At 41.9% G+C, this 27841-nt stretch overlaps 1 protein-coding gene across 1 annotated transcript; it reads left to right on the forward strand.

Moving 5' to 3' along the window:
• On the forward strand, positions 1 to 26770 carry LOC311261539 (3-hydroxy-3-methylglutaryl-coenzyme A reductase-like). The gene is made up of 20 exons (XM_084360247.1): positions 1 to 1766; positions 2800 to 2976; positions 4330 to 4441; positions 4573 to 4660; positions 4751 to 4835; positions 4929 to 5034; positions 6215 to 6321; positions 6406 to 6525; positions 6609 to 6769; positions 11209 to 11462; positions 11544 to 11710; positions 13888 to 14082; positions 14198 to 14356; positions 22166 to 22323; positions 22436 to 22541; positions 22933 to 23103; positions 24678 to 24818; positions 24911 to 25069; positions 25184 to 25338; positions 26521 to 26770. The coding sequence occupies exons 2-20, from the start codon at positions 2812 to 2814 to the stop codon at positions 26573 to 26575; spliced, it is 2664 nt and encodes an 887-aa protein (XP_084216373.1). The 5' UTR covers positions 1 to 1766; positions 2800 to 2811; the 3' UTR covers positions 26576 to 26770.
• The last annotated feature ends 1071 nt before the right edge of the window (positions 26771 to 27841 follow it).

The following is a 27841-nucleotide window of genomic DNA, read 5'->3' on the forward strand; positions in this document are numbered from 1 at the left end:
AGTTGCCTACAATACAGCACTTAGATTTACCATGACCTGGATGACTGAGAACCTTCATCAACTTTCATTTAATAACTTTGATTAATCAATCATCAAACCAGCTGTCGATCTAATAATCCATTGCTTGACCATCTTTTGACTTGGAGTTATGTGGGATCATTTATTTGGTGACGAGCTCGGCTTTTGGGAGTCCAAGATCATCTGGAAGCAGGAGTTTGGCCAGTTGGCATTCTACAGGTCAGAACTCCACACTAGCTCTGCTCCTTAGTTGCGATCTGCAAGCTGACCACTAGATGCCACTAAAACCTACACTGTGGGCCTTCAGATTAATTACAATGTCCAACATTTAGTCTTGACCTAATTCTACAGTATTTGACTTACAAAAGTGGAAACAATGGTAATGGTTGGACAGAAACTTTTAAAATAACCCTCAATAAAAGTGTTATTTATAGCTCAAATAGGTGATTTATAGGTAGGTAACACAATAGTAATTTGCACCCTATCTATTTCTGTCTGTAAGTGCCAGAGACTACTTGTGGTGTGATTGCCCCCTGGGGACAAATAAAGTTTTTTGAATTGAATTGAATTGAATTGAATAGGAAAATCCATCTGAAAAGTTAGCATAACACATGCAGTTGGAAAACATATTTTTTTTATGCTGCCACCTGGTACAACTTCTGTGTACTGTATAGCCTTATTTCCTATTTGTACAGGGGTTTTACATGTTTATTGAATAAATTCGTTATTATGTTCCTTTTTGGGTCCAACTCATATGTGGCCGTGAAGGTGAAGTTATGAAACGGGCAGTGGAAAGACATATCAGAGGTGGTGGGTCAGTTAGTTATGACCCACCACCTTACATAAGTTCAGCCTTGAACTTAACCTTAAACCATCACCTTGTTATATAAAGGACAAACAAAACTGAAATGCCAGGACCAGGCACTGTCCCAGAAGTCCTGGGAGGACCCCATTCCCATGTGAGAATGTAAAGCTAATTCCTGTAGGAATTATTTGTAATGCCAGCTTGCATATATAACCAATATATGTAGTCTGCTCCGAAAATTACAGTGATAATATCATCACATGCAACATGAAATGGAGCAAGATTAAATGCCAAATAGGATCAAATAAAGTACCAGGGGTTCCTTAATTGATACGTCTATGATTTTTACTGATAGGTCTGTGATTTATAATTAACTGATAGGTCTATGATTTATAATTAACTGATAGGTCTATGATTTATAAAACAGGTCTCCCTTCATCAAAGAGAAGACAGCACACAGTCTACTGTATTAGACACTGTCAGAGCTCATGTTCCTCCTCAGGCTTCAAACAAAAGAGCAATATAATATTTAGTCCTAACAGCTTTGCTGAACTGTCACAAAGCTGCTGTAGAATATGAACAGAACATTATGAGCCACAGCTGAGCTCCAGACCTCACACAGACACCACAAACCTGGCTGTGTGTCTGTGAAATGGCGAGATTAGTCGTCCTCGCTCTGGCCATGCCCCGTTAATGCTGTCGCCTAGGAAACGGGGCGTGGATAAAGCGCTCGTGCAGCAAGTGAGCGATGTGATTGGCTGAAGTGTCGGAAGATGTAGTAGCGTGCCATCGTTCCATCGGTCTTCAGTGAGCTTCAGACAGGGTGTTAACTGTGCTGGTGAGCAGGCCTGAAGTGTTGCACTACCTGAGGCTGACACACGTCAGGAGGCTGGCCGCCATCAAACACCGGACACACTTATCGTCTAACCGATAACCGGTCAAGGTAAGTGAATTATATCTCTTAAATTAACTTTCTGTTCGTATTGAATGAAAACCCGCACAGGCGACAGGACGACTCAAGCGATCTGATAGACGCGTCGGTATAACCATCGTCAAAAATAGACCCGAGCATAGCGGGACAAAAGCCGCTCCGCTGGACCGGCCAGCTTCCGCCCATACACGGGAAGGCTGCGATTGACACAGACCATAGGATATTAACTGAAATACATTATTTCAGTTACCAGCATGAACACATAGCCGCGTGCAATGATGATTGTCTTCCGTTGAAATGTAATTTGTTAAAAGCTGACACATTTGAAAATGATGCTTTAATTTGATATTAATGATACAGAACATTTTATTAGGTCTAATTCCTCTGACTTTGTTTATTTTTAAAAGAATAGTTTCTACAATCATTTTCAAAGGGCTTTAGATTTAGCTTGTTATTCCTTGAATCATATTCATTTTTGTAAATTGAGCAGTAAATGACCAGAGTATGAAGCTGTAGTAAGTCACCACAGTGTTTCAGGGGTCTTTACCTACCATACCACAATAATTCATCTGTTTGACATTATAGTTGTAAAAAGAACATGGGACTGAATCACCATTCTGTTTCTGGCACTAGACAAAATGGAAACAACTCTTGAAACCATTTGTGGGGGGGGGGGGGGGGAATAAAATGAAGATAGGTGACAAACAATACAAAAGGTGGGCTCATATCTGAAAAGAGAGTAAAAAACTGGATTTAATTGCAGAATAACCAAATTACATGTGAACAAATCCATGAAAAGCAAGTTAAACATAAAGCCAGCATCAAACAGACTTTATGTACTATGAGATGAAAGCCTAGGACATATATGAATGACTATAGTTCCAGGTAGGGGAATAACTGGAAGATTATTATGCGCATTCATTTGTTAGTTTAAACAGTAAATTAACCCTAACCCCTAACCCACATCTTTACTCCAATGACATCTTTGTTCATGTAAAGGTCTGCAGTCAGCTTCTCCCGTCACCCCATTTGTTTTCTTTGGTAGGTCTGTTGCACCATGCTGACCCATCTGTTCCGTATGCACGGCCTCCTGGTGGCCTCTCACCAGTGGGAGGTGATTGTCGGCACAGTCACCCTCACCATCTGCATGATGTCCATGAACATGTTCACTGGCAATGATCAGATCTGTGGCTGGAACTTTGACTGCCCTAAAACAGAAGAGGTGAGTGAACGAGATGATGGAGAACATGTCAGTTATTTGTAGTAGTGTATTGACCACACAATGTAAAGCCACCAGCCTGCAGGACTGTCCTCCCTCTGTCGCACTTAGGCACGGACAGTATATGAATACTATCACACAGCTCTGATGCAATACCCTTATCCCCATTTAAAGTTAATATGTATTGTAATGACCAATAGCTATAAATCCTTGTAGACATCATTAATTTGTAGTTAATTTGAGTACAGCTGTAGCTCTAGGGAAGAGTGTCAGGCTATTAGTCCACCACAGAAACCACTAAAGGATGGATCACCATGAAATCTGATAAAGACATGTTGATACATCTTTAAATGTCTGTGTCTAATCTGCTGGAAATATAGAAGATCTTTTCCAACTTTATTGAGAAAACTCATTCATTTGCTCCGCCTGTAAATAGAATTCTTTAAAATTGGAACAGTATTTCAGTTTGTAGTCCAGTGGAATCTGACTTCATTCAACTCATTTCTTAAACTCTTTTAAGATTTCCAACAAAAGAGTTGTATTGGCCACAGACCAATTCTGTTTTGCTGCCACCATGTTCCTGTCATGTTACACCAATGTGAGGCTACCATGTGCATAAAGAAAATATTGACTCCAACCAGAGAGAAACAATGAGATTAAGCATTCATGTACATTGTTATTAGGTACTAATATCTTCCATTTGAACGGATTATCCAAGGGGTAGACCAACTCTCTTAATCTGATTGAATATTCAATCACATCAGGACGGCTATTCTCAGTCTCTTCTGATTGACATGCTTACATGAAGCATTTTTATTGTTATCATAGGTGGGATATTAAGGTGCATGTAAATGCTGTTATTGCTGTGCTGATAGTCTACCCATGATTCCTTGTGCAATCATGTGAGCAAGCTAACCTAACATTATGCTTAATCACTGTGCAGCACCTATGCTTAACAGCTACCTAGTTCCTTAATTCAAGCTGGCCTCCTTCCAGGGTGTCATATAGGCTAGCAAGGTTTTGTCATGTAAGACGTTCTGGCATGAGAGCTGCACACAGAAGCTAAGCGTCTGCATTATAGATCAGTATTCAATGATCTGGGGTGAGAATGTGTGGCTGACTGCATATTATTGAAACATCTGGTTAGCTACAGTTAGCTACACATTATTGTAGACCCAGTTTAATATGCAACAAAATGTTATACTCTATTTGTAGTAGGGGTCCCTGCTCTGTATCTCTATATTTATCAGCTAAGAGGATATCACTGAGGATTATCCTGTAGTTACTTACTTTCCATACATTTCTAATTAATTCCTGTTGCCTTGCCACTGATCTGATTTTCTTTTCTTTTTACAGCAAATTCTGAGCAGTGACATCATCATTCTGACCATCACACGTTGCATTGCCATCGTCTATATTTACTTCCAGTTCCAGAACTTGAGACAACTTGGATCCAAATATATCTTAGGTAAAGTTTTGATGTCTACTAGATATCTAAGGTGGCTAAGATGCTATGGATCTTGTGGCTGTAGAGGAAGGAGATCTTTTGATCTAACTAGCTAGATAGAGCTAAAATGCACCTCATTTACTCTCTTGCAGGTATTGCTGGCCTTTTCACCATATTCTCCAGCTTCGTCTTCAGCACAGTTGTCATTCACTTCCTTGACAAAGAGCTCACGGGCCTCAAGTAAGGACACACTTTTCGCATATATCCCTTTCTCGTCAATATCTTACAAGTTACAAGTCAAGTTACAACTTGTTCTGTTCTGCTCTCCAGTGAGGCCTTACCCTTCTTCCTGCTTCTCATCGACCTCTCCAAAGCATGCGCTCTCGCCAAGTTTGCCTTAAGCTCCAGTTCTCAGGTAGGGAGAAATATTCACTCATCATATTTCAGCATTCCACATGAAATTCAACAGTAGCCCTGACTGGGATATCTTGGTGCTACAATTGTTCAGGATGAAGTGAGGGACAACATTGCTCGTGGCATGGCAGTATTGGGACCTACCTTCACTCTGGATGCCCTGGTGGAGTGCTTAGTGATCGGAGTGGGAACCATGTCTGGTTTGTTGTTTTTTCAGCTTTATGCATTTCACTGCAGTTAGTTCTCTGAGCTGAGATCACACCGTTTTCACTTTATTTACAGAGTTCAGATATTGGTGAAGATAACCAATAGTTGAAGATAGCACATTGAACATAAATTGAAAAAGCTCAAGGAAGTGAAAAAAGTAATGTAAAAAGAAATAACTGTCATAAGAACAAAAACAAAAACTTGTGAACCAAATTAAATGCTTAGATATGTGAATGTGGACACTGTGAAGCGTATCTGTCAAATTCAATCATTCATCTTCTGAGCAGATGATGGCCTATTTTGCTGTGTAAAGTGTAATGACAACTAGCTATTGGCAGCTACACTTAGCAGCAATTAAAGGATAACTACCGCTTTTTACAACCTGGACCTTATTTCTAGCAAAATATATGATCGTTTACTCACCCAGATAACTTTGGTGTCATTTGAAGTCGTTCGGACCAAATTAGATCCAGTGTAGCGCCGGTATATCCATATAATGCGAGTGACGGGGCACCAAAACACAGCCCCTATATAACGCATTATCTGCCACGAAACTAGTTCATTTCACCAATATTTTGTCATGATACGCTAGTGCTATTCCCCTCTGAGTCCGGGCTCGTCTGTTATCAACATCCGGGGTCTAACTAGCAGTAGCAGCTACAGGTAAACAAGCCGGCTGTCGCGGGTGCGTGTGCAGCTCAGAGATGACATCTTCCAGGTCAGAGGTAGTAGGTCAACCTACAGACCCCGGATGTTGATAACAGACGAGCCCGGACTCAGAGGGGAATAGCACTAGTGTATCATAACAAAATATTGGGGAAATGAACTAGTTTCTTGGCAGATAATGCTCATAGAGGCTGCGCTTCGGTGCCCGGATCACTCGCATTATATGGATATACGCGGCGCTCCACTGGATCTAATTTCGTCCGAACGACGCCAAATGACACCAAAGTTATCTGGGTGAGTAAATGATCATATATTTTGCTAGAAATAAGGTCCAGGTCGTAAAAAACGGTAGTTATCCTTTAATGGTTACCATATTTGGTGGAATATGAATTCAAGAGGTGGTTAGTTTTTACATATTGCACCTTTTAATACGTTCGGTAATATAGTGGACACTTGTCATGTGTGTTGTTCTTGTGAATGGCTGAGTATCTGTCCCGTATGTTTCAGGTGTGCGGCAGTTGGAAATCATGTGCTGCTTCGGCTGCATGTCTGTCTTGGCCAACTACTTTGTGTTCATGACTTTCTTCCCAGCGTGTGTCTCACTGGTGCTGGAGGTATGGGTGCAGCGTTTCATTTTATGTGCCTATATATATGTGTTAATGTCAGATTGTTTGACTGTGTTGTGTTTGCCTTTGTAGTTGTCCCGTGAGAGTCAGGAGGGCCATCCTATCTGGCAGCTGAGCCACTTTTCCAGGGTGATGGAGGAGGAGGAGGACAACAAACCCAACCCTGTAACACAGAGAGTCAAAATGATCATGGTAATGCCTCTCTCCCTCTTTCATTTGTTTCTTTGTTTTCATTTGAACACAAGTGAGATCTCTCCTCTCTGCTCTTTGTGCAGTCACTGGGCCTGGTGATGGTTCACGCCCACAGCCGCTGGATCGCTGAGCCCTTGTCCATCAACACCACAGTGGGCATGCCAGGGGTCAGCATGGAACTGGACCACCTCTCACCCAGGAGGATCGAGCCAGAGAAACCACTTTGGCACTTCTATCTTACCAGGTGAGACTACTGATATGCTTACTTTTAACTTCGTGTTCACGTAAGTGTGGCGACTAACCTGCATTTGCTGGAGCTCTTCGGAGCATTAGCTTTGCCTGTCCTCAGAATCTATCTATAAAATGCAATTACACTGGTAGAGAGGTACAGTGGAGACTGTGAGGCTGTTCACATTTGGTATCACCTTTACACCTGGCATTAGCATATGTTTTGAATGATGACTTGTAATGGGATCTCACTTCCCAGCTCTACATGCAAATTAACGCGTACATCATGAATAAACGGATACAATGAGTTTTTTACAAATCAGGAAATATCTTCATTTATAACATTTACTGAATGAACAAGGCCCAAACAGAAAGACTTTGTTGTAGACAGTGTTTCACAGGCTTTATCAAGTGTTACCTAGCTCCCCAACTTTCAAACCTGAATGATTTTTTTTACTCTCGTGTCAAGGAAGTTGCCTATATTGGTTCCTGTTTTCTGTATTTGTAAGATTTGACATGTTCACCATCAGTCCCCACAGGTGATCATTTCAGTGGGTCTTAGGGAAATTCAGTGGGCCCTCAATAAAAATTGTGATTTCTGACAAACTGTAGTTTTATGGTGTGTTTGATTGTAAATTGGAATTCGGAATTTCTGAGTCTGTATTTCCAACTTCCAATCTAAAAGCGTTGCAGTGCAGTGCATTTGCTTGGAAAAACATGGACGCTTGATGCAAACGGGTGTTTGAATGGCAAGTCTGCGAACTTCACAAGCAACTTCAGCAGCTGATTTAACAGTTGAGGGCACTTTAAAAAAGACAGCATGAGTAGGTTTCTAACAAATACTCTCAAAGACTCCTATTGAGCACAGATAAACTGAATGAAGTGAAAATGACAACTACAAATTGTATTTACTGCACGTTTCACAAACAACCCCTATATGAAGTAAAAATTGATGAAGAGGTTAAAAGAAATTGTTCACTATGTGCACCGCCATACTGCTGTGATCTCATCTGTATTTATGTAAGCGAACTTAGGCTACGCAGATCTTGCCTGAGTTTCCTAATTGTAATTCCAACGTGGGGGACCATTCTGTTGCACTTATCTGTGTCGGCAGTTGTATTTTTCTTCCGAGTTCCGAGTACAGTTGAACTCGTATTTGTTTTGTTGTAGGGATCTGATCATGGTTATATTCATGTAAGTTGAAAATGCATCTGAAAATTAAACAAATAAATAACAAATAAAATCCCAAATCTGAAAACAATACACTGGGATATCAAGGGCTGATCAGCCAGTCAGTCTGAGACTGGTTTTGTCGGTCAGAGTACATTACAAAACGGCATAAAACATAGTGCTTACAAAAATGCACAGGGATAACATTTCAGTGAGGAGAACCGTGCTGTCAGGAGCCCAACAGGAGAGACTCTGTGATGCACTGGGATTGTATAACTGAACTATGTGCAGACATACACTTTGACTTTCTCTGACTGTGTGGAAATCTGATGTTTTCATATCACAGATTAAAACGGAGGTCTGAGGCTGCAGGTAAAACATACTGATGGAGGCTGATAAAGAAGTTAAGTGTGGTGCTGAACTGAAAAAAAAGATGAATAGTTGAATCTTTTAATTGAACAGCAAAATCCAATAGGACTGATAAAATCCTGAGTCGGGTACAGCCCGACATGACATCATCACCGAATGGCAAAGCATTATCCGTCATCATCATCATGCGAGAATACAGAATCAGTCAGAGCTGATCATTCTTGAAGGTGGCCCAGTTAGTTTATTCACATTGTTGAAAAAGTTCCCCTTTATAACTATTTCAATACAGATATGTTGTTCACAATATAGCATTATCAAGGATAAAATATGGTGCGTCCCCTGGACACATGGATAGTGAGTTTGTTAGGTCAGAGATGCAGGATGCGTACTAGGGCTGCAGCTATCGAATATTTTTAGAATAGAGTATTCTACCGATTATCCCATAGATTAATCGAGTAATCTAATAAAAAATAATTTTGCATTATTAAACAACAATACCAAATAATGCATAACGAAAATGACAGGCCTGTTAAATAGACCAAGCAATTGGCTTTTATTCCTGAAAAAGCATACAGGTTTTTATTCCAACTATTCCTAACACCGGGAGTAAGGGTGTGTGTTTGCTTGTGTGTGCACGCGTGCTTGAGGGAGAGTGAGAGAGACGAGCCGTGTGTGTGTGTGTGTGTGTGTGTGTGTGTGTGTGTGTGTGGAGAAAGGAGTTGTTTGGTGTAGGCTATTACTCTCATGCAATTTAACATGAATTAGTTTCCACATCTTAACATGATATCTAGTCATAGCGACATCAGGCTACAGCCTCTACAAATACCATACGCTCTAACTAGCGATGGTAGGCTACATTGAATTAGCTAACATCAATGTTTACGTAAGCTTGTGTCGGCGACGCTTGGTGAGCTGGTGTTAACAACTGGATGCTTTTGATTCAGATGTTGAATCATTGTTGATGTGCTGTTGTGGTACGCCAGTTCTGCATTGCAGTAGACACATTGCACTTTATCTTCTTTTTTAAGTGTGAAATAATCCCGAACTTTGGACCTTCTCTGTCTTTTACGGATGGTTTCTTGGCTCTCCGCCATTGCGCCCACTAAATTCTGAACGTAGTGGTGTGTGTCCGCAATAACAGTCCGTGTGGAAAAATGATCCCTGAGCTAAGCAGGCCACATAACGCGGGTGATAGGAATTAAACGAAGCCTTGAGGCAGAGAATTTGCTTCGATCATTTTTTGTAATCAAATTATTCGAGTTACTCGAGTAATCGTTTCAACTCTAAACTGTGTTAAAGCAGATGCGAAATGTTGGGAGGTAAGATGAGCTTCAGACAGAAGTAGACAGGCTGGTCTGGCAATGCTGAGAAACAATAACACTTTTTACAAGGAAAGAAACAACTTCATGTTTTGCATTTAATGTCAAATTTACAAGAAGCATGAATAGTCATAGCAAAGTTTCGCAAGGTTCTCCTCACTCAACAACTCTTAAAAACAGGCCACTTGTAAGGGAGTCTGGGGATATCCAGTTACTATTTCAATGGTTAGTGGAAACAGACTGCATCAACATTGGCACTTTTCCAGTCTACTGACCGTTCAGAGCACTTGTCACATTCACCCATTCACACATACATTCATACACTGATGGCAGAGGCGTCGACCTGCTCATCAGTAGCAGTTTAGGATTCAGTATCTTGCTTAAGGATACTTGGACATGCAGCCAGGGGAGCCAGGGAATTGAACCAGCGACCTTCCGATTTACTGGAAGACTTACTCTGCCTGCTGAGCTGCGGCCCGTAATAAGTAACAGTAATGCATTACAGTGAATCACATAAAAGCGTCCTGGGAGTGTTCAGAATTACGATCTGTTCACTTCTGATCGGATCACTCTGGACATATGATAATACCAGAACAGAACAGCCTCAATATGTCAGGATGGAAAGTAAAAAGATGTCAAAACTCCACCAACATTTGTAGTGTATAGTACACCCTTTATTGACAAATCAGCAAATTCACTAACATCATCTGATGATGAAAACAAATTAGTTCTTTATACTACAAGTGTTGCTGGAACTTCAGCAACACTTTTTTTTCTTTTTTTCTTCTCCAGGCACCTTGGAAGTAGGTGAAGTTGGCTTTCCCATTCCTAGAGCCATTTATTATATACAATTCAAAATGTTTGAGAAAGCAAAAACCAATTTACCTCTATACCATGGTAGTGACTAAATTGACTTCTCTATTTCATGACCTCTTGATGCAACTTAATTATCTTAAGTTCATTCTAAAGATTCTTAAGTATTTCCAGGTAGGAAATGATGTTCATAGAGTTAAAGGTGGGCCTGACTTTGTATCCAACTCAGACACTGTGAAGCATGAAGATCATTTAAAGGGGCTCTATTTAACAATTTGTAGCAATTTACATGTATTGATCAGTTTTTTATTGACCATATGTGAGCGGATTGTAATATGAACTGACCAGTGAGACCTTCCCCATTTTTATGGTTGCAAGCCTATGAACGATTTGTGTAAGTTGTTTAATGCTGCTGCACTGTAGATTTCTTTGTGAAGGACTTGGGTCTTATATTCTGCAACTGTCAAAAGGATGTGACTTTCTACACATTCTACACAAGTGCCTCTTCTCAGTGTCTGTTAACAGAGAGCAGCCGTAGCTAACTAGTTTAGAAATGGAGTCCGCTAACATAAACTTACAACTAGCTTTCAGAAGTTCCAAAGAGCCCCTTTAACACAAAGAGCAGCTATCTCAACAATTACTGTCGATACCTCAGTATAAATAGAACATCAAAATTTGTATTGAAGCTATGGTGCAAAAAAAAAGCCATGGGCAACTTCTGAACTCAGTAATAAAACTTCTTGTATATGTGTTTGTCCCTCTTGTCCCCCCTCCTCCTCCACAGGATGATATCCATGGACATAGAGCAGGTGATCTGTCTCGCCTTGGCCCTGCTGCTGGCTATCAAGTACATCTTCTTCGAGCAGGTTGAGATGGAGTCTACACTGTCACTGAAGAACCCTATTACTATGTCTGCCCCTGCCCTGACCCCGCGACGGCCTATTGAGACCTGCTGCAGGATGGAGCCCTACACTCCCCGGGCCCTGGCCCCTCTCCAGAGTATGGCTGCCCCGGCGATCGCCAAAAAGGAAGACAGAGGTTTGTCTGTGCTCAGTGATGATGCTGTAGCAGGTGGACTTGTATAGCACTGTGGTATCCAACTCTATCTTGTTTTATTAGATGAGGTTATTCGGCCGTTGTCTGCCCCAGCCACTGATCCCCAGCCAAAGAGCATCTTTGTTGTTGGGGGGGGGGAGGAAGAGTTCAAGTCCAAGATCGATAAGCCGAGCCTCCTCCCAAAGCCCAGAGGCCTGGAGGAATGTGTGGCCATCCTTAACAACCCTGAGGTGAGACATTACAACTGAAACCATACAATCTCCTTTTCACAGCTTACCTCCTCTCAGGTGGCTGAGTGCTTACATCACGTCAGCCTACTTTCCAGCTCCCTAAGATGTCTCTTTCAGTTGTGGAGCCATATCCCACCAATAAGACTGCAGTTATGTGATTTAACTGCACTGTAATGAGCTTTGTCACTCGACTATCTCTCTGAGGCTGAACCAATTAGAGCATGACGCCAATAGAAAAGACACTTGCACTGATTTGGCTGCCTCTGTGCGTCCTCAAATCGAATCAGCTCACCTTTGAGCTTTCTCAGACTTGACTTGGGGTTTCATGGCAGTTAAATAGACTTCTCCCACAATGCAAGGAATGCTCCATCCAGTAAGACTCGTGAGATAAGAATATTTCAAATGATGATAATACAAGCTTACAAGGTCACAAGGTAAATTTATTATCATTTTTTAAAACACAAGAGTTTAAAAACGAAACTATGTTTGAGTCCTAGGGGTGGGCGATATGGCAAAAATATCATATCACGATTTTTTTAAAATTAAATCACGATTTCGATTTTATCACGATCTTAAATGAAAAAAAGAAAAACAGACAATTTAGGCCAAAGAACCTTTCTGAACAGATTTTAATTTAAATAATTGCAGTTTTGCCAACATGTGCAAACAACGTAAACATACTAAAAGGTAAACAACAACACTCTGATAAAGTGCACTCTTGCAACATAAAAGGTAGCTTTCAATAAACATGAAAGTAAAATATCAATGAAGACATTACTGTTTGTTTTATTCAACAGTCATTTTAACAGGATTTAAGTATATCAAAACACTAAATAGCAGAGGTGGGTCATCAAGTCATCTCTATGCCATGTATTTGTTCTGTTCATGCACTAAACCAGCTGAGTCCGATCAGCACAGCTCTTCAGCCAGGAAGGTGAGCTAATTAGTGAATGCACCTGGTTCAGTGACTGAGCAGAACAAATACATGGCATGGAGATGACTCCACAATTCCCACCTCTGCTAAATAGTTTATTGAAAAGGGTCAAATAAGTCCGTCAGTGGTCGGACTATCCAACGGGGGGTTGGGGGGGTCGCGGTTATTTGAACACTGTACAATTAGCGCGATATAGCGCATTTACCGCAACCTATCCATGCGCCCGTGTGTGCGTGCCCGCCCGCCCGCCCGCACCGAGAGAGGCGGTAGGTGGAGGGGCTAACTGGCAGAGATGAGAGATGGTGAAACGCTGTTTTTTTTGTTTTGTTTTTTAAAAAAGCAGCCAACTCCCCCGTTTGCCTTTCTGCCATGGATCTCCAAGCGGCTACCGCTACACACATAAACAAGGAGGCGGGTTAGAAAGCGAGTCACTGCCCGTAATTCGCTATGATTGGTCGGTCAGGTTGACGCCGTAATACGCCTGGTGCGTCGGTGCATCAGCATAGAACTGCAATTTATAGAATGTGCCCTAGACGATCCTACGATCTCTGCACTTTGGCAGATCGTCTACACATTCTAATCCTTCACGATCTAATATCGTCATATCACCCACCCCTATTGAGTCCATTGTGCTAGATCTATAATAACGACTGGACATAGATGAATATTTAAAGTGGGGCTGTATGATGTTCGATAATAACACTGTTGATAGAGTTAGTTCATTTTTTTAATGTTTTAAACTTAAATTATGCCAAGATCTTACAAAAAAGACAATGTTGCCATTAATATTATGGAATTTCGACCAACTAGAACTACTGGACATGTTTTAAATAGCCATATATAAAGTTATCTATCTATATATATATACATATATATATATATATATATAGTCTACATTTAAATAGCAATAAAACACAAAGCATGCAAAGGCTACGATGCACTGATGATTGTCCTCCCTGCCCTCTTACAAATAGTGCAGAACATTTAGTCTATTCTGTTTGTTTGGGCCGAGTCTGAGACTGATAAGCGATTAGAATGATATGCAATCAGGGCCTTGTAGCAACATCAGCTGGTCATGTCCGTTACAAAATATCAGCTGGTCAAAATGCACATTTGGACTGAGGAAAGAGATGATCACCTCATTCATTTTTCTGAGTAACTGGGCCAGTGTTGCCATTTGCGTTCGCATTCTTGTGCAGACCAGGATCTGGCCTTAGTCACTGCATGATTGTACCTCTTGCAGCTGGGGCCTCGTTTGCTGAGTGATGCTGAGGTGATGCTACTGGTCAACTCCAAACACATCCCAGCATACAAACTGGAGGCCATGATGGAGAGACCAGAGAGAGGAGTGGCCATTCGAAGACAGATGATATCTGCTAAACTTCCCTCCCCTTCTGCACTCTCCTCACTGCCATACACCGACTATGACTACTCCAAGGTGAGGACGCACAGCCACACACACACACACACACACACACACACAGCAAAGTGCTGTCTTCTCTGTTTCACTCTGCTTCCTGTTTTACAAGCTCCTCAACATTTTTGTTTTCCAGGTAATGGGCGCCTGCTGTGAAAATGTCATTGGCTACATGCCTGTACCCGTGGGTGTGGCTGGACCGCTGCACCTTGATGGGAAGCAGTTCCAGGTCCCCATGGCAACCACAGAGGGCTGTTTGGTTGCCAGCACCAACCGCGGTTGTCGAGCAATTGCTGTAAGTGTCGGCAATGTTGTTTTCCAAAGATGCTGATAGGGCCTTACAGGACATGTACTGAAGTGGAAAAAAGGAATTGTTACATATGACATATGAACAGCAAATATTCAGCCACTGCCCTCAGATCAGCCATTTCTTTCATATTATATATAGGTCACACCAGGGCCGGAGTGGGACTCATTTTCAGCCCTGGAGTTTCATGCCTCAGACCGGCCCACTTTAGATCACGACCTATTATATCAAAATAATGTTAATTATAACTTTACATGTTCAGCCTACAATAGCGCACTGATCTCTAAAGCCTTGTAATTAGGATGATAAGAAAAAAATATATGTATATCCTGTGACTGAGGGCAAGCAAAGTAGTCAAAACTATCAACAGACTCATCTTCATCTGTCTCATCCTAAGTTGTGGTTCAGGGTTCTGCTGCTGAGCTGCTGCCTCTGTAATCAGTCCCTGAGTAGACTCTGCTCTCCCTTTCACACTTCCTCCAGTTTCCCTAGATTTGCCTGCACCTGTATCACATAAAAACCAATAATGTGTAATATATATAATAATAATAATAATATAATAATAATATAAGGCTTTAGCATATTTGACATTGAAAACACATTTTGACTGAACCAATTAAGATTTTTTCAATGGCAAAATATGCAGGCTCATTCCATATTACTTTCATCCTATTCACTTTCAATTGTGTGCTTTGTTTACTATCTTAGTAACTATCTTGTTTTACTATCTTTTTTTTTGAACATTCTGTTTATTGGCTTTTTCCATATTCAAGACAAGTGTTTGAGTAACTCATTATGAACATATTTTTCATTGTACTGGGTTAATATATGTTTACTATTATAGGAAAAGCGTTGGGCCTTTTCACATAGCTCAGTCCAATCAGCATCTTCAAAATTATGAAACAAGTCAGGCTCCCATTTTTCCCTAACCTTAAGCCCCTCTTTTTCTAACAGACTGTTAATGCCAGTATACATGTGAGATATAAACCCCTTGAGTTCTTTTTTGTTACTCAGTATATCATCTAAGGGTTGTTTTATAACTGGTAGAAGTCTGCCCCCCTGTTCTGTTCGAATATAGTGCTTGAGTTGCAGGAATTTGAAGAAGTGCCCCTTATCAAGGCTGTATTTAGCTGTAAGATCTTCAAATGACTCGTAAGACCCCATTTTTGTATAAGTCCTCGAGTGTCCTAATGTCCTCTGTGAACCATACTTGGGTGATGCCATCTCTTAGGACCTTTGGTAGAAAAGGGTTCGCATGGAAGGGGGTAAGGTTATATAAGGGTTGATTACTTTGGGTCTTTTTCCGTAAATCAGACCACAATTTATAAGTGTGTTTTATGAATGGATTTGTTGTCGGCATGCAAAGTTGTTTGAATGAAGGAACATATGGGACTGACGCAAGACGCATAGAATTAATATCATGCTGTTCCATCTGTACCCAAGAGAGGGGTTGCTGTAAATTTGCTTTCCATACCCAGACCGCCCGACACTGTGCTGCCCAGTAATAGGTTTTAAAGTTAGGGAGTTTCAGTCCACCTTCCCGAGGCGTTCCCTGAAGGACTTTTAACCTTATTCTGGGAATTTTGCCTTTCCATATAAACCTAGATACAATTGAGTGCAGCTGTTTAAAGAAGTATTAAGGTATTGCAGTGGGTAGCATCTGAAACAGAAAGAGAAATTTCTGCAGGACATTCATTTTGATACACCTGATTCGACCCACCAAAGACAGAGGAAGGTTCATCCACCTGTTTAGCGCCGCTTCAGTTTTTTTTAATAAAGTAAATAGTTCAGAGAGAAAGCCTTTGAACATACATTGGGGATATGAAGGCCCAGATATGTTAATTTCTCAGAGCACCATTGAAAGGGTATATTATGTCTCGATATTTTAGTCCCAGCTGTGTTAAGTGGCATGACAACACTCTTATTAAAATGTATCTTGTATCCAGAGATAACACCGTATTCGGTTAATGTTTCTAATAATGTGGGTATTGACGATTCCGGTTCTGTCAAATAAACTAGGACATCGCCCGCATATAACCAAATTTTGTGAGTGGTACCCCCCATCTGTTTCCCTTTGATTAATGGGTGGGATCTTATTGCTATCGCTAACGGTTCTATCGCCAACAAGAATAGCAAGGGTGAGAGACCGCAGCCTTGTCTTGTGGAGCGTGAGAGGGTAATTTTAGATAAAATATCATTATTTGTTTGAATTTGCGCCATTGGGCATCTGTATAACATCTTAACCAATTTAATAAAAGTGGGGCCAAAATTTATTCTGTTCATTACATCAAAAAGAGAGGGCCATTCTAGACGGTCAAAAGCTTTCTCCGCGTCTAAAGACACAACACTTGTTCGAGAGTTATCTGTTTCAGAGGCATGTATGATGTTGAAAAACTTTCTGACATTATAAAATGGGAAGCGATTCTGGATAAATCCAGTTTGGTCTAAGTCAGTGTTTCTCAAACTTTTTCAGACCAAGGACCACTTAACCCATAAAAAAACACTCACGGACCACCTAACTCAAAATAGCCCCAAAACAATATGCCAACTTCAGTTCACAAATTACAACATAAAATGACAGTTTTACCAAAGATACAGGTACTTTATTTTTGTCACACAGCTTGTACAGTGAGATTCTTTGTATTTAACCCATCCCTCAAGGAAGCAATATCATAGTCTCTGTACTCACTCAGTTTTTTTTTGTCATCTTAATGAGAAGAATGGTGCTGCTTTTTTTCTGGGCCATGAGTGAAGCAATGTCTGGCTCCAAACTAGACAGTTTCAGTCTCATTTCATAGTCCACATTTATCCGGTTGCGCTGCTTTGTTTTCAGACCAACAAGGGAGGAAAATCCAACTTTACAGTTGTAGGTGATTGGAAACGGCATCAACAATTTCAGAGCAGAGTCAGCCAGCTCAGGGTGCTCAGGCTGGATGTGGAGTCAAAAGTCAGTCAATCCTTTCTCCCTGAAAGTTGTCCTCAGTGTCCCATCTGATGCAATGTCCACAAGGCTGTCAACCTCTCTTGGTGAAAGTTTGGAACTGACTTGCTCAATGTGCGTTTTGTCCCCAAATGGATTTCTGATCCACTCAAGCTTGTCTCTAATTCTGGGAAATATATTCCCAGCTGCGAGTGGAGATCTTGCAGATGTTGCTTGAAGGATGCAACTGTGCTCCTATCCATGTCCTCTCCAGCAGTGAGGAGAAAATCAGCAAGTGTGGGAAAACTGTCGAATTCTCCGCGATCGAGACGGCCACGCCATAATTCCATTTTCATGCGTGTGGCTTTAATTTTGTCTTGGACATTGAAGATGATGACGGTCTTCCCTTGCAGCGCCACATTCAAAGTATTGAGAGCGCTGAAAACATCAGCCAAGTATGCCAACTTTGCGAGTCACTGGAAATCATGCATTCTGTCATACAGTTCATCGCTGTGGTGCATTAAGTTTTGTGTGTTCGCTCCCCATTTCTTCACACAGCGCTTTAAAAAGACGTGTGTTCAGTGCTTTACCTTTGATCTTGTTGACTATTTTCACAGATTCGTCCAGTACTGATTTTAGGCACTGTGGCATTTTTTTCCACAGCCAGTTGTTCTCTGTGGATGCAACAGTGTGTTGCTGCGGCAGACGGTGCTACTGCGCGAACGCGCGCTACCAGTCCTTTCAGCTTTCCAGTCATTGCAGTTGCGCCGTCGGTGCAAATGCCGACACATCTTGACCAGTCCAGGTTATTCGTCATAATGAAATCATTGAGTGAGTGAAAAACTGCTTCTCCTGTGGTGTTGGTTGGCAGGGAACGGCAGAAGAGAAAGTCATCATGCACTCCACCGGCATAAAGGTATCTCACAAAACACAGCAGATTTGCCTCATTCACAATGTCGGTAGATTCATCCAACTGTAGTGAGAAGAACTGGCTTTGGCGCAAGCGTGTCACCAGCTGATCTTCCACGCTTTCAGCCATAGATTTGATGCGCCGCTGGACGGTGTCATTGGAAAGAGGAATCCTGTAAATTTTGTCGCTGGCTTTCCCCCCAAACATTATGTTAGTCATCAGCTTTGCAGCTGGTTTAACTAAATTTTCACCTATTGAATGAGGTTTTCCAGCGTTAGCGATCAAGAGGGATACCTTGTATGAAGCCTCAGTAGCCTTAGCATTTTCTCCAGGTGCAAAAAACCGTGAAGCCTCTTTCACCATATGCGTGATGAAAGAGGTTCGTCGCGTTTCCTTTCAAAAAATCCAGTCGGTTTCCCCATGTACTCCTTGTGTTTAGTTTCCAGATGTCGCTTTAACTTTGCAGGTTTCATAGCCTCGTAAGCTAACGTTTCATAGCACAACACGCAGTGTGGTTTAGGATCCTCCTCGTCGGCAGTCCAAAAAAACCGGAACTGTATGTAGTCGCTGTGGTATCTCCGTTTCACCTTGACGGTGGATTTTTCACGTTAATGACGAGTTGGTGGCGGGGTCTGCTTTGACGACGACGCTGGCGTTGGACCAGCTTCCTGGGACTCAACAACTTTTCCTGTCGTGTCAGAATTTTCATCTGCTTTTCTTTTACATGACCTGGTCCTAAGCCACTGATCCATTTATGACTTGTTTCCGTGCTTGTTCGCACCATATATCCACACTTTACACCGCTTTGCACAGTCACATTCCCACAGTTACGGCAGCAAGGTCACACTTAATTTGATGTAAACCGGTTGCGGTGTCGCAAACCGGTCCACTGCACTGCTCAAGTCAGACAATGCCACACAAAAAATATTTTGTGATTTTTTCTATACTTTTCTGTGTCCGTGCCTGCATAAAACTGATAGTAGCACAGCAGACATGTAGCAGGTAGCTCTTGTCTCCAGCTCCAAAACAAAGTAGTGACTGCTTTACTGCAGATAATGTTTTGATACTCTCAGGTCTGGTCTCTCATCCCAGCAGCTAACGCTACAGGCTGTAGCATTAGCTGTACCGTTAGCTGTAGCCTACAGCTAACGCTACAGCTAACGCTACGGCTAACGCTACACACGTATTACATGTATACCAACACACAGAAAAACGGTCAGAGGACAGTCTCCCAGAGCCATGACATCTGCCAATCTACAGCAGCTCCCCGGGCTGTCACACAGTCAGCAGTGCATTCAGACAAGACACGCTTCTAGAAGTTTGCTTACACACTGTCCTTTAACACAACATGCTAATGAATTAACGTAGCTCACTGGCCGTGAATAACAGAGACCAGTTCATACCGTTTCCTCTGCATGTTCACCGCGAAACAGCAGCGAAACGTCCGCGAACAACTGACACACACAACTGAGACGATGTCACACTGTCTCCTCTGTTTGTTCACCGCGGAGCAGCAGCTCACTGTCCGCGAACAACTGAGACATTTCACCCCGTCTCCTCCCCATGTTCACGGCCGAGCAGTGGTTCCCCGGCCGGTTAGAAGCGATACAATCTCAATATCCTAATTCATTTTCTCAATTCACCGTCATGTTTTAAAAGAGTGCTGATATGACAAATAAACGTTTCGTATCATTAACATTATCGTGAATCCTACGGTCAGTAAGCCCAACGTTGATAACTTCACATGTAATGTTAGCTCAGCCTCATATTTACATCCACGGTTAGCGTTAGCTCATGTGCTAAACGGCCAAAGTAACACAAACTATACTGTTTTTTAAATACTTACAGTTCCATCACTGACAGTGGGTATGGATCCATCTTTTAAGGGACAATCTTGTTGCCAGTCCAGCGTTGTACTGACCCTGGTTGCTGAAACAGTCCGGGGTGAAGTGACTGGCACAGACCATAACGCTTCTGCTCACTGAAGCTGAGACCCTGATAAATAAAAAGTAGCCTCTTCGCTCTGATATCCTCTTTGGTAGGGAGGGGATGTAGCGAAACATGAGGATCCGTGCATCCAACGACAGAGCAGCAGTGCTTGGCTTTCGGGTCGTACATGGTAGCGGTCAGGCTGTCGCGTACAAGTTAGCGAGGGGAAAAAAATGGCGGATCCTCGTTCAGGTAGCTGGCGTAATGTGGGAGGAGATAGCCAGCGCCAGGGCTGGAAGAATGCAAAAGACCGGATTGTGACGTCACAATCCGGTCGAAATCCAAACGGCTCGTTTAGAGACTCAATTCCTGACTCTGCCAGGTACAAAATATTGACTTAGTTGTCAAAACTCATGCTTAGGGGGTGGGGAGGCACTCCGGATACGCAACTATACATACTAAAGCAAGGAAAAAGTCAGTTTTGCATAATATGTCCCCTTTAACATAATGCAAAAATTGTAGCAGTTTGTATAATTTTTTAACAGTCTTATAGTAAGTAAGTATAGTATTAGTAAGCCTTAGTTAGGCTTATTGAAACCTTGCACTGAACTAACAAATGAAATACATTTGTACTTTATTTCTTGTCAAACACCTTGCAGCACTTTTGTTCATATTTTCTTCATATTTAACAAAAGAAATGCAAACAGGAATATAAATCTGTATACTAGGGCTGTCAAACGATTAAAAAAAAAAATTAATTATAAGCTTTGTGATTAATTAATCACGATTAAGACAGAGAGAGACAGGCTCTGTAGGAGTAGTATAATCCAAGAGGAGCAGCAGCCGGCTGGTCAGGAGGGACTGCAACAGCCAAAGAGCTCACCGTAAGTGGACCAATCACATTCCTTGCGACCCACGTCGCTGCGACGTGCAGTTACATTTCTGGGGAGGTGGCATGTCAGGCTACGCTGTGGGTACGGTGGGTAATTAGAGAATTAAAAACCACTTCCCATTCTTAATTTGAGAAATGATGTTAATGGGTAGAAACTCCGGCTGGAGTGGGGCTCCCGAGCATGTTAAAGAAAGTTGGGAAAAATGCGTCCCTTTATCCTGTTCCGCACCAGGTGTTATTAGGGTCTATTCTGGGCAGAGACCCATCCTCCATCCAAATTTTGTGGAAATCACTGCAGCGGTTTTTGTGTTATCCTGTTGACAAACCAACCAACCACAAAAAATGGATATGAAAACTATATGACAGTGAAAACTAACCTTTCTTGGTGTCCATAACGTAAGTTTTGTGATCTGTTCCACCCCTAGTATATAGTATATTTTTTCAGTATTAAATTAGAATGAAACTGGTATGCGAGTTAGTTTATTCAATAGTGTAGCTGAAGAGTTGACAGGAACGGGGGAAGAGAGAGGGAGGATGACATGCAGCAAAGGGCCACAGGTCGGATTTGAACTCTGGGGCAACTGCTGCGAGGACACAGCCTCTGTACATGAGGCACACTCTCCAACAACTCAGACACCGGGGTGCCCGACGAGTTTTACTTTAATATTACAATTTGTAAATGTATATATGAATTGAATGTTCAGTTAAAAAGACATAATTTGCTCTTTGGGTATGTTGCTAATATGATAACATGGAATTTTTAAACTGAGCTCACAAGAAAAATGACAGCATCGGTTGTCAGATTGATTGGTCAAGTGACTAAAATGACGTTTCCCTGACAAGGACTAATTGTGAATTATGAGTGTTCATTCTCAGAATGCAAAAACTAGTGGTCCCTGTGATAGTGCTGATAAACGTCATAGGAGGGTGGTCCACATGGAGAGTTGGGTCAACACAGCCTCAGACTTGGACATGAGAGACTCTGACAAATGACTTATCATTTATCTTTTATTAAGTGGTGTTTTTTTATCATGGCCTGTTTTTATGTATTCAAAATCTTCAGTATTACTTTGACACTGTGATAACAACATAATGTGATAATATACACGGTACCTGACTTGTGGTCCTGCCCCCTGCATGCTGAAGCTTGGAGGTGGAGCCAGCAGTCGTATCCTGGCTGACAGCATGACTCGAGGACCCGTAGTGAGGCTGCCCTCTGCCTGCCAGGCTTCTGAGGTCAAGGCCTGGCTGGAGAGCACAGACGGTTTTCAGGCCATCAAAGATGCATTTGACAACACCAGCAGGTAAAATATGAACCTGATTTGGACGTAGACAGAGGACATAGAATTCACTCAGTGTCCGTTGTGTGTCCACATGTTGGCTTTGTGTGAAAGAGTGTGTGGTTGCTGTTGGCAGGTTTGCACGGCTCCAGAAGCTGCTGGTTGCTCTGGCTGGGAGAAATCTCTACATCCGCTTTCATTCCAAGACTGGTGATGCCATGGGGATGAATATGATCTCTAAGGTAACTGTTTAAGCATTTCATATGCATATGAAAGTAACCCAATATGTAAACCGTGTCATGACAGCTGTAACCCTAGTGTAAGTATGATGATTAACCACCGACTGTAAAAATACCAGCTGTCGCCATCATGGCAGTGCCTGACAAAGGCCTAACTCCCAGCTAATCAAAAATGGGTAGAGAGGTAGATCGTGGCTGGAACTGAAACAAGCCTAGTCAGTTAAACAAGTCCACCAAGCTGAAAGCTACCAAGCTGGCTATGGTTAACAAGCTATCTATTTTCACACATAAAGAGAAGCAAATTTTGCCTAATGTTACTCACATGACGCTGACTGTGGGTTCATTCATTGTCTTAATTTTTCAGCCGCTTGTAATTAACACGTTGTTCCTGCAGGGTACAGAGCAGGCTCTGAGCAGACTCCAGCAGCACTTTCCAGAGCTGCAGGTTGTGGCTGTTAGCGGGAACTACTGCACCGACAAGAAACCAGCCGCCATCAACTGGATCGAAGGCAGGGGCAAGTCTGCTGTCTGTGAGGCCACCATCCCCGCTAAAGTGGTCAGAGAGGTAGGAGGAGCCAGAGTGAGAGTGCAGCTTACTGTTGCTGGCACTTTGTACAGCCTTTACTGGCCTTAAATGGTAATGGTAAATGGACTGTACTTGTATAGTGCCTTTCTAGTGTCTACTCAAAGTGCTTTACAACACAAGTCATTATTCACCCGTTCACACACACATTCACACACTGGTGACAGAGGTTACCGTGCAAGGTTCCACCTGCTCATCAGAAGCGATAACCATTCATAGGCACGCATACACTGATGGAATAGCCACCGGGAGCAATTTGGGGTTCAGTATCTTGCCCAAGGACACTTCGACATGTAGACTGCATCAAACCACCGATCGTCTGATTGGTGGGCGGCTGCTCTACGTCCTGAGCCAGAACCGCCTCATTATTCAGTTGTTCCATCCTTAAAACCAGTGACTTTGTGTTCATCAACAGAAATTCAGTCCATAGTGTAGAACATTTTAATCTTATAAATGGACACCTTTGGATAAGCCAATGCAGGTGTTGGTTCTAGCATGTATTACTGCAGTTTTAAGAACAAGGTACCAAGTATTAAGAAAGCTGTAAGACTTTCAAAATCCTTGAATACAGTTCAAAGTACAGTTTTCAATGAGTATGACAGTGGGTGTTGGTTGCCTGCAGTAGTCAATAGGAAATAGATACCAAGACTCAGCTGGGTGGGTCCAAACTGTAGCTTATATTTGTGTAGCACCTTTCAGATTTGAAAGTGCTTCACACAAGTTGTACAAATACATTTGAACGACGATGAAAAGGTAAATAAATATATATATGGTTATACCCACCTTCTAATATGCATATTAAAGAAACATTCTGCACAATCAGGAGGCAATATACAGAAAATATAATATCGATAAAATATTTGTAATATTGATCGATGAAATTCCTAAATGATACATTTTTATGTCTGTCTCAAAACTATACTCAGATGCACAAATGAACATTGGAATGATTTCTGCTTGCTGTAATCATTCTGCTGTTCATACTGAGCTTTAAAAGATCCCTTCAAGTGTACGGCATCTTCCAAATTTGCACTCTTTCTAGCACAAAATATCTTGGTTGTGTTACTCTCACCTACGCTGCAGCTGACTTTGGAACTCACTCACTTGATTTGACCAATTCACAATGCTGAAGCCTCATTAACTTTAAACTGTGGAATATTTTTGCACATATTGCGATCATGTGGCCTCATGACTTACACTGTAGGCATGTAGGGAGGTCAGTAGGAACAGGCACAGAGAGAGACAAAAATTGTGAACTCATCTTGTGTGAAACTTTTTCTTGAGCCGTTCACACTTGATGTTTTCACTCCATTTGTTTTATTTGAGAAATAGTCATAAAAAAGAAATGTACTCTTGTTCAGTACTTTGTCTTAAAGACATTACAAAATCACACAAAAGGAAATGATGAATAGGAAATCTAGATTATATTTCACAATCTGCTAAATTGCATTTTTTTTTTAGTTTCACATAAGTTCCCTTAATAAATTGTACTCTGTTCATTAGAATCAACCACTCTCATACTAACTCTATATTTACTCCTTGTCCCTGTGCTGTAGGTGTTGAAGACGACGACACAAGCTCTGGTGGAGGTGAACATCAGCAAGAACCTGGTGGGCTCAGCCATGGCTGGTAGCATCGGTGGATATAACGCACACGCAGCCAACTTGGTGACTGCCATCTACATAGCCTGTGGACAGGTAAAGTAGTTCTCAGGAGCTGTTGCACATCTGGGTATTCCAATGTATTTCTGTGTTGATTTTACGGCTGTGTGTGTATGTTTGTCCTCCAGGATCCAGCCCAGTCAGTGGGTAGCAGTAACTGCATCACCCTGATGGAGGCATCAGGACCAACAGGGGAGGACCTGTACATCAGCTGCACCATGCCCTCTATAGAGCTCGGCACAGTAGGAGGAGGTACCAACCTGCCCCCCCAGCAAGCCTGCCTCCAGGTAAACACACACATAGACTAGCCATGCCAACATGAACATTGTTTCCGTAGTTTTTGTTTTCAATGTCATTTTGTGTGCGTGTGTGTGTGTGTGTGTGTGTGTGTGCGCGCGCAGATGCTGGGCGTGCAGGGAGCCTGTCAGGACTGTCCAGGGGAGAATGCCCGGCAGCTAGCCAGGGTTGTGTGTGCCACCGTGCTGGCTGGAGAGCTCTCACTGATGGCTGCTCTGGCTGCTGGCCACCTGGTCAAGAGTCACATGACACACAACAGGTTATGCACAGATTTACATGACTCATTTTGTCTGTTAGCTATTTACTGATCTTCGCGCCCTGATCTGAGTAGCACCATGGATCTAACAAGGGAAATACAGCATCAGGGGGGACCCTGTCCCATCCATCATTTTACAGCCGCTTCTTTCACAATGTAAGCTGATGTGGAAAAGTGTTTTTGGGCCCCAGTGCATCATGTGACGTTGTAATTACACAGTTTTTGCCATTATGTAAAATTGGCTTCAAAGCCTGGCTCCCTTCAGTAAGGCAACACCACTTGGGCAAACCACATGCACCACTGCAGATAACGGAAATGTGTTAAGTACGTTTATGGGTTTGATCACGATTATGATTACATCTAATTTATTATGTAGTATATTCTTTCATGATCATATAAATTGTCCAAGTGGTGTTTCTGTATCCAACTTTCCAAGAGGGCAGACACACTCATGCATGAGCTACTCAGATCATGAGACCATCGTCAACAAATCCCATCAGCACTTCCACCACTTTTTGTTTTTTGCTGTTTCAGTGCTTATAAGCTAGCATAGCTAGCATCATACCTCTAACATATTTGCCTAACCCCAACAGCTAGCTTGTAAGAAGGCATTATTAGGCACCAGTGCTTAAACTTAACTTAAAGAGTCACTTCAGCGATTGTAATCCAGGTGCATTTATTTATGGTTCAAACAAAGACTTACTGTTCTCACGGTACAAGGCTGGAGAACATCCTGGTAGTGTGCAACCTGTCCAAGCATACAAACAAACAACGGTTAAACAACCTGTTAAAGCCTTATTCAGCTATTCTGAGTGCTGTATCAGAGGCACCTGGACGTGTATCAGTTTCTTGAAAACGTCTCACCTCTCATTCAAGAGGCTTCTTCACTTCTAACTAACTCCAACACGTCCAGTTGCCTACGATACAGTACTAAGTGACTGTGACCTGGATGCCTGAGAACTTTCATCAACTTATTCAGCTATGCTCTTGGCTTGCTGAATGCCCCGGGTCAGTGAGCCAGAGCAGTGAGGACTGGTTGGCACTGACTCTTTGAACCCCAGTCTTGCAAGTTTAATGTTTGATCGTGAAAAACTGATAAATTCCTGTAAAAACATACTATTTAAAGACTTTGGTAATTCGCCAAAGATACACTTTTATCAACTGATCTAACTGTTCTGTGTGCAGATCCAAGGTGAACTTACAAGAGACTCCAGGAGCCTGCACCAAGAAAGCCTCCTGAGAGCCTGAGAGCAGTGCGGCCTCCCTCAGTCCCTGGATGGAGCTGTAAACCGAAAAGATGGACAAAATGAAAGGGACGAATCATTCTGTTCAATGAAAACAGATCTCAGATATCTTACAGGTGCTTTGGAAAAGACATAGGAGTGTCTTTTGACCAATCTCTATGCTGGATATAAAAAGGATCCATACAAGCTAATCAGAGTATTATGTCCGAGTAATTCATTTTCTTTGTGTTTGTTCTTCTTTTATGTCCACATTTAAAATGTTGGTCTTTGGGAAACGGACAGGTTGGGTTCAAGAGAAACATTTCTGATCCCCTGTTGCCAAACGGAGCACTGTGAGCACAGAAACATGTTTGTAATTGCTTAATACAGATTCTGAATTATTTGATTTCTTCATCAGGGTGGTTTGTGAAGCTAACAAGAACACTTAGTGTCATAGTTACAAATAGCTCACACAGTTCAGCAGGACTGCGAACAGAGACAGAAGATTATCCATGACAGACTTAAGGAATTAATAAAAAAAAAATACAGAAAAAAGATTATGTGAATCCAATAACAGTTTAGAACTTAGAATTAGTCTCTCTCAAAGGCTCAGTTGACCTCCTATAAGTACAGAACAGGACAGGTGTGGACAAAATCCTGGTGATTAAAAAAGGCTAAAAGTGCCTGTCCTGCTAATGGAACTATGCAACAATTCATTCACCCATTCATGTTCAGATCACATTGTCTAATTGATCAAAAGAAACAACGCTAACGGCTCAGCTGACGTCTGCACTTCACAGTACTTACCATAAATAAAGTACTTTAAAGCACAGTGTATTCCAGTGCCATTCACGACAGATATGAATGTGGGGAAACAAACTTGCAAAGACTAGACATTTGCATGTGTCAGGTATTGTAATCCATCACATTATGACTGCTTTTAATCAAGACAAAGTTGTGTTATCACTGTGTGGTGATGCAGACACACACTTTTCAAACCAATCTGCATTTTAAACTGCATTAGCATGTGACGTTGATGCTTAAAGATGTAATGTAATATGATGTACTGCAGATGTCGTGTAGTTAAAATGAATAGTGAGTCTCCCTGATGTTCTGGCAGATGGCAAATATTTTGAATATATTTTGTAATAAATACAAAAGGACTTTATAATGATAGATTGTCCTATTTTGATTACAGCTGCTACTGTCATGAATTGCAAATTATCTTAAATGTGGAATTTACAATAGCATAACAGTAAATGCACCATTGGCCTTGACACTGA

The sequence above is a fragment of the Pagrus pagrus genome (assembly GCF_965226575.1).
Source record: "Pagrus pagrus genome assembly, chromosome: 8".
NCBI lineage: Eukaryota > Metazoa > Chordata > Actinopteri > Spariformes > Sparidae > Pagrus > Pagrus pagrus.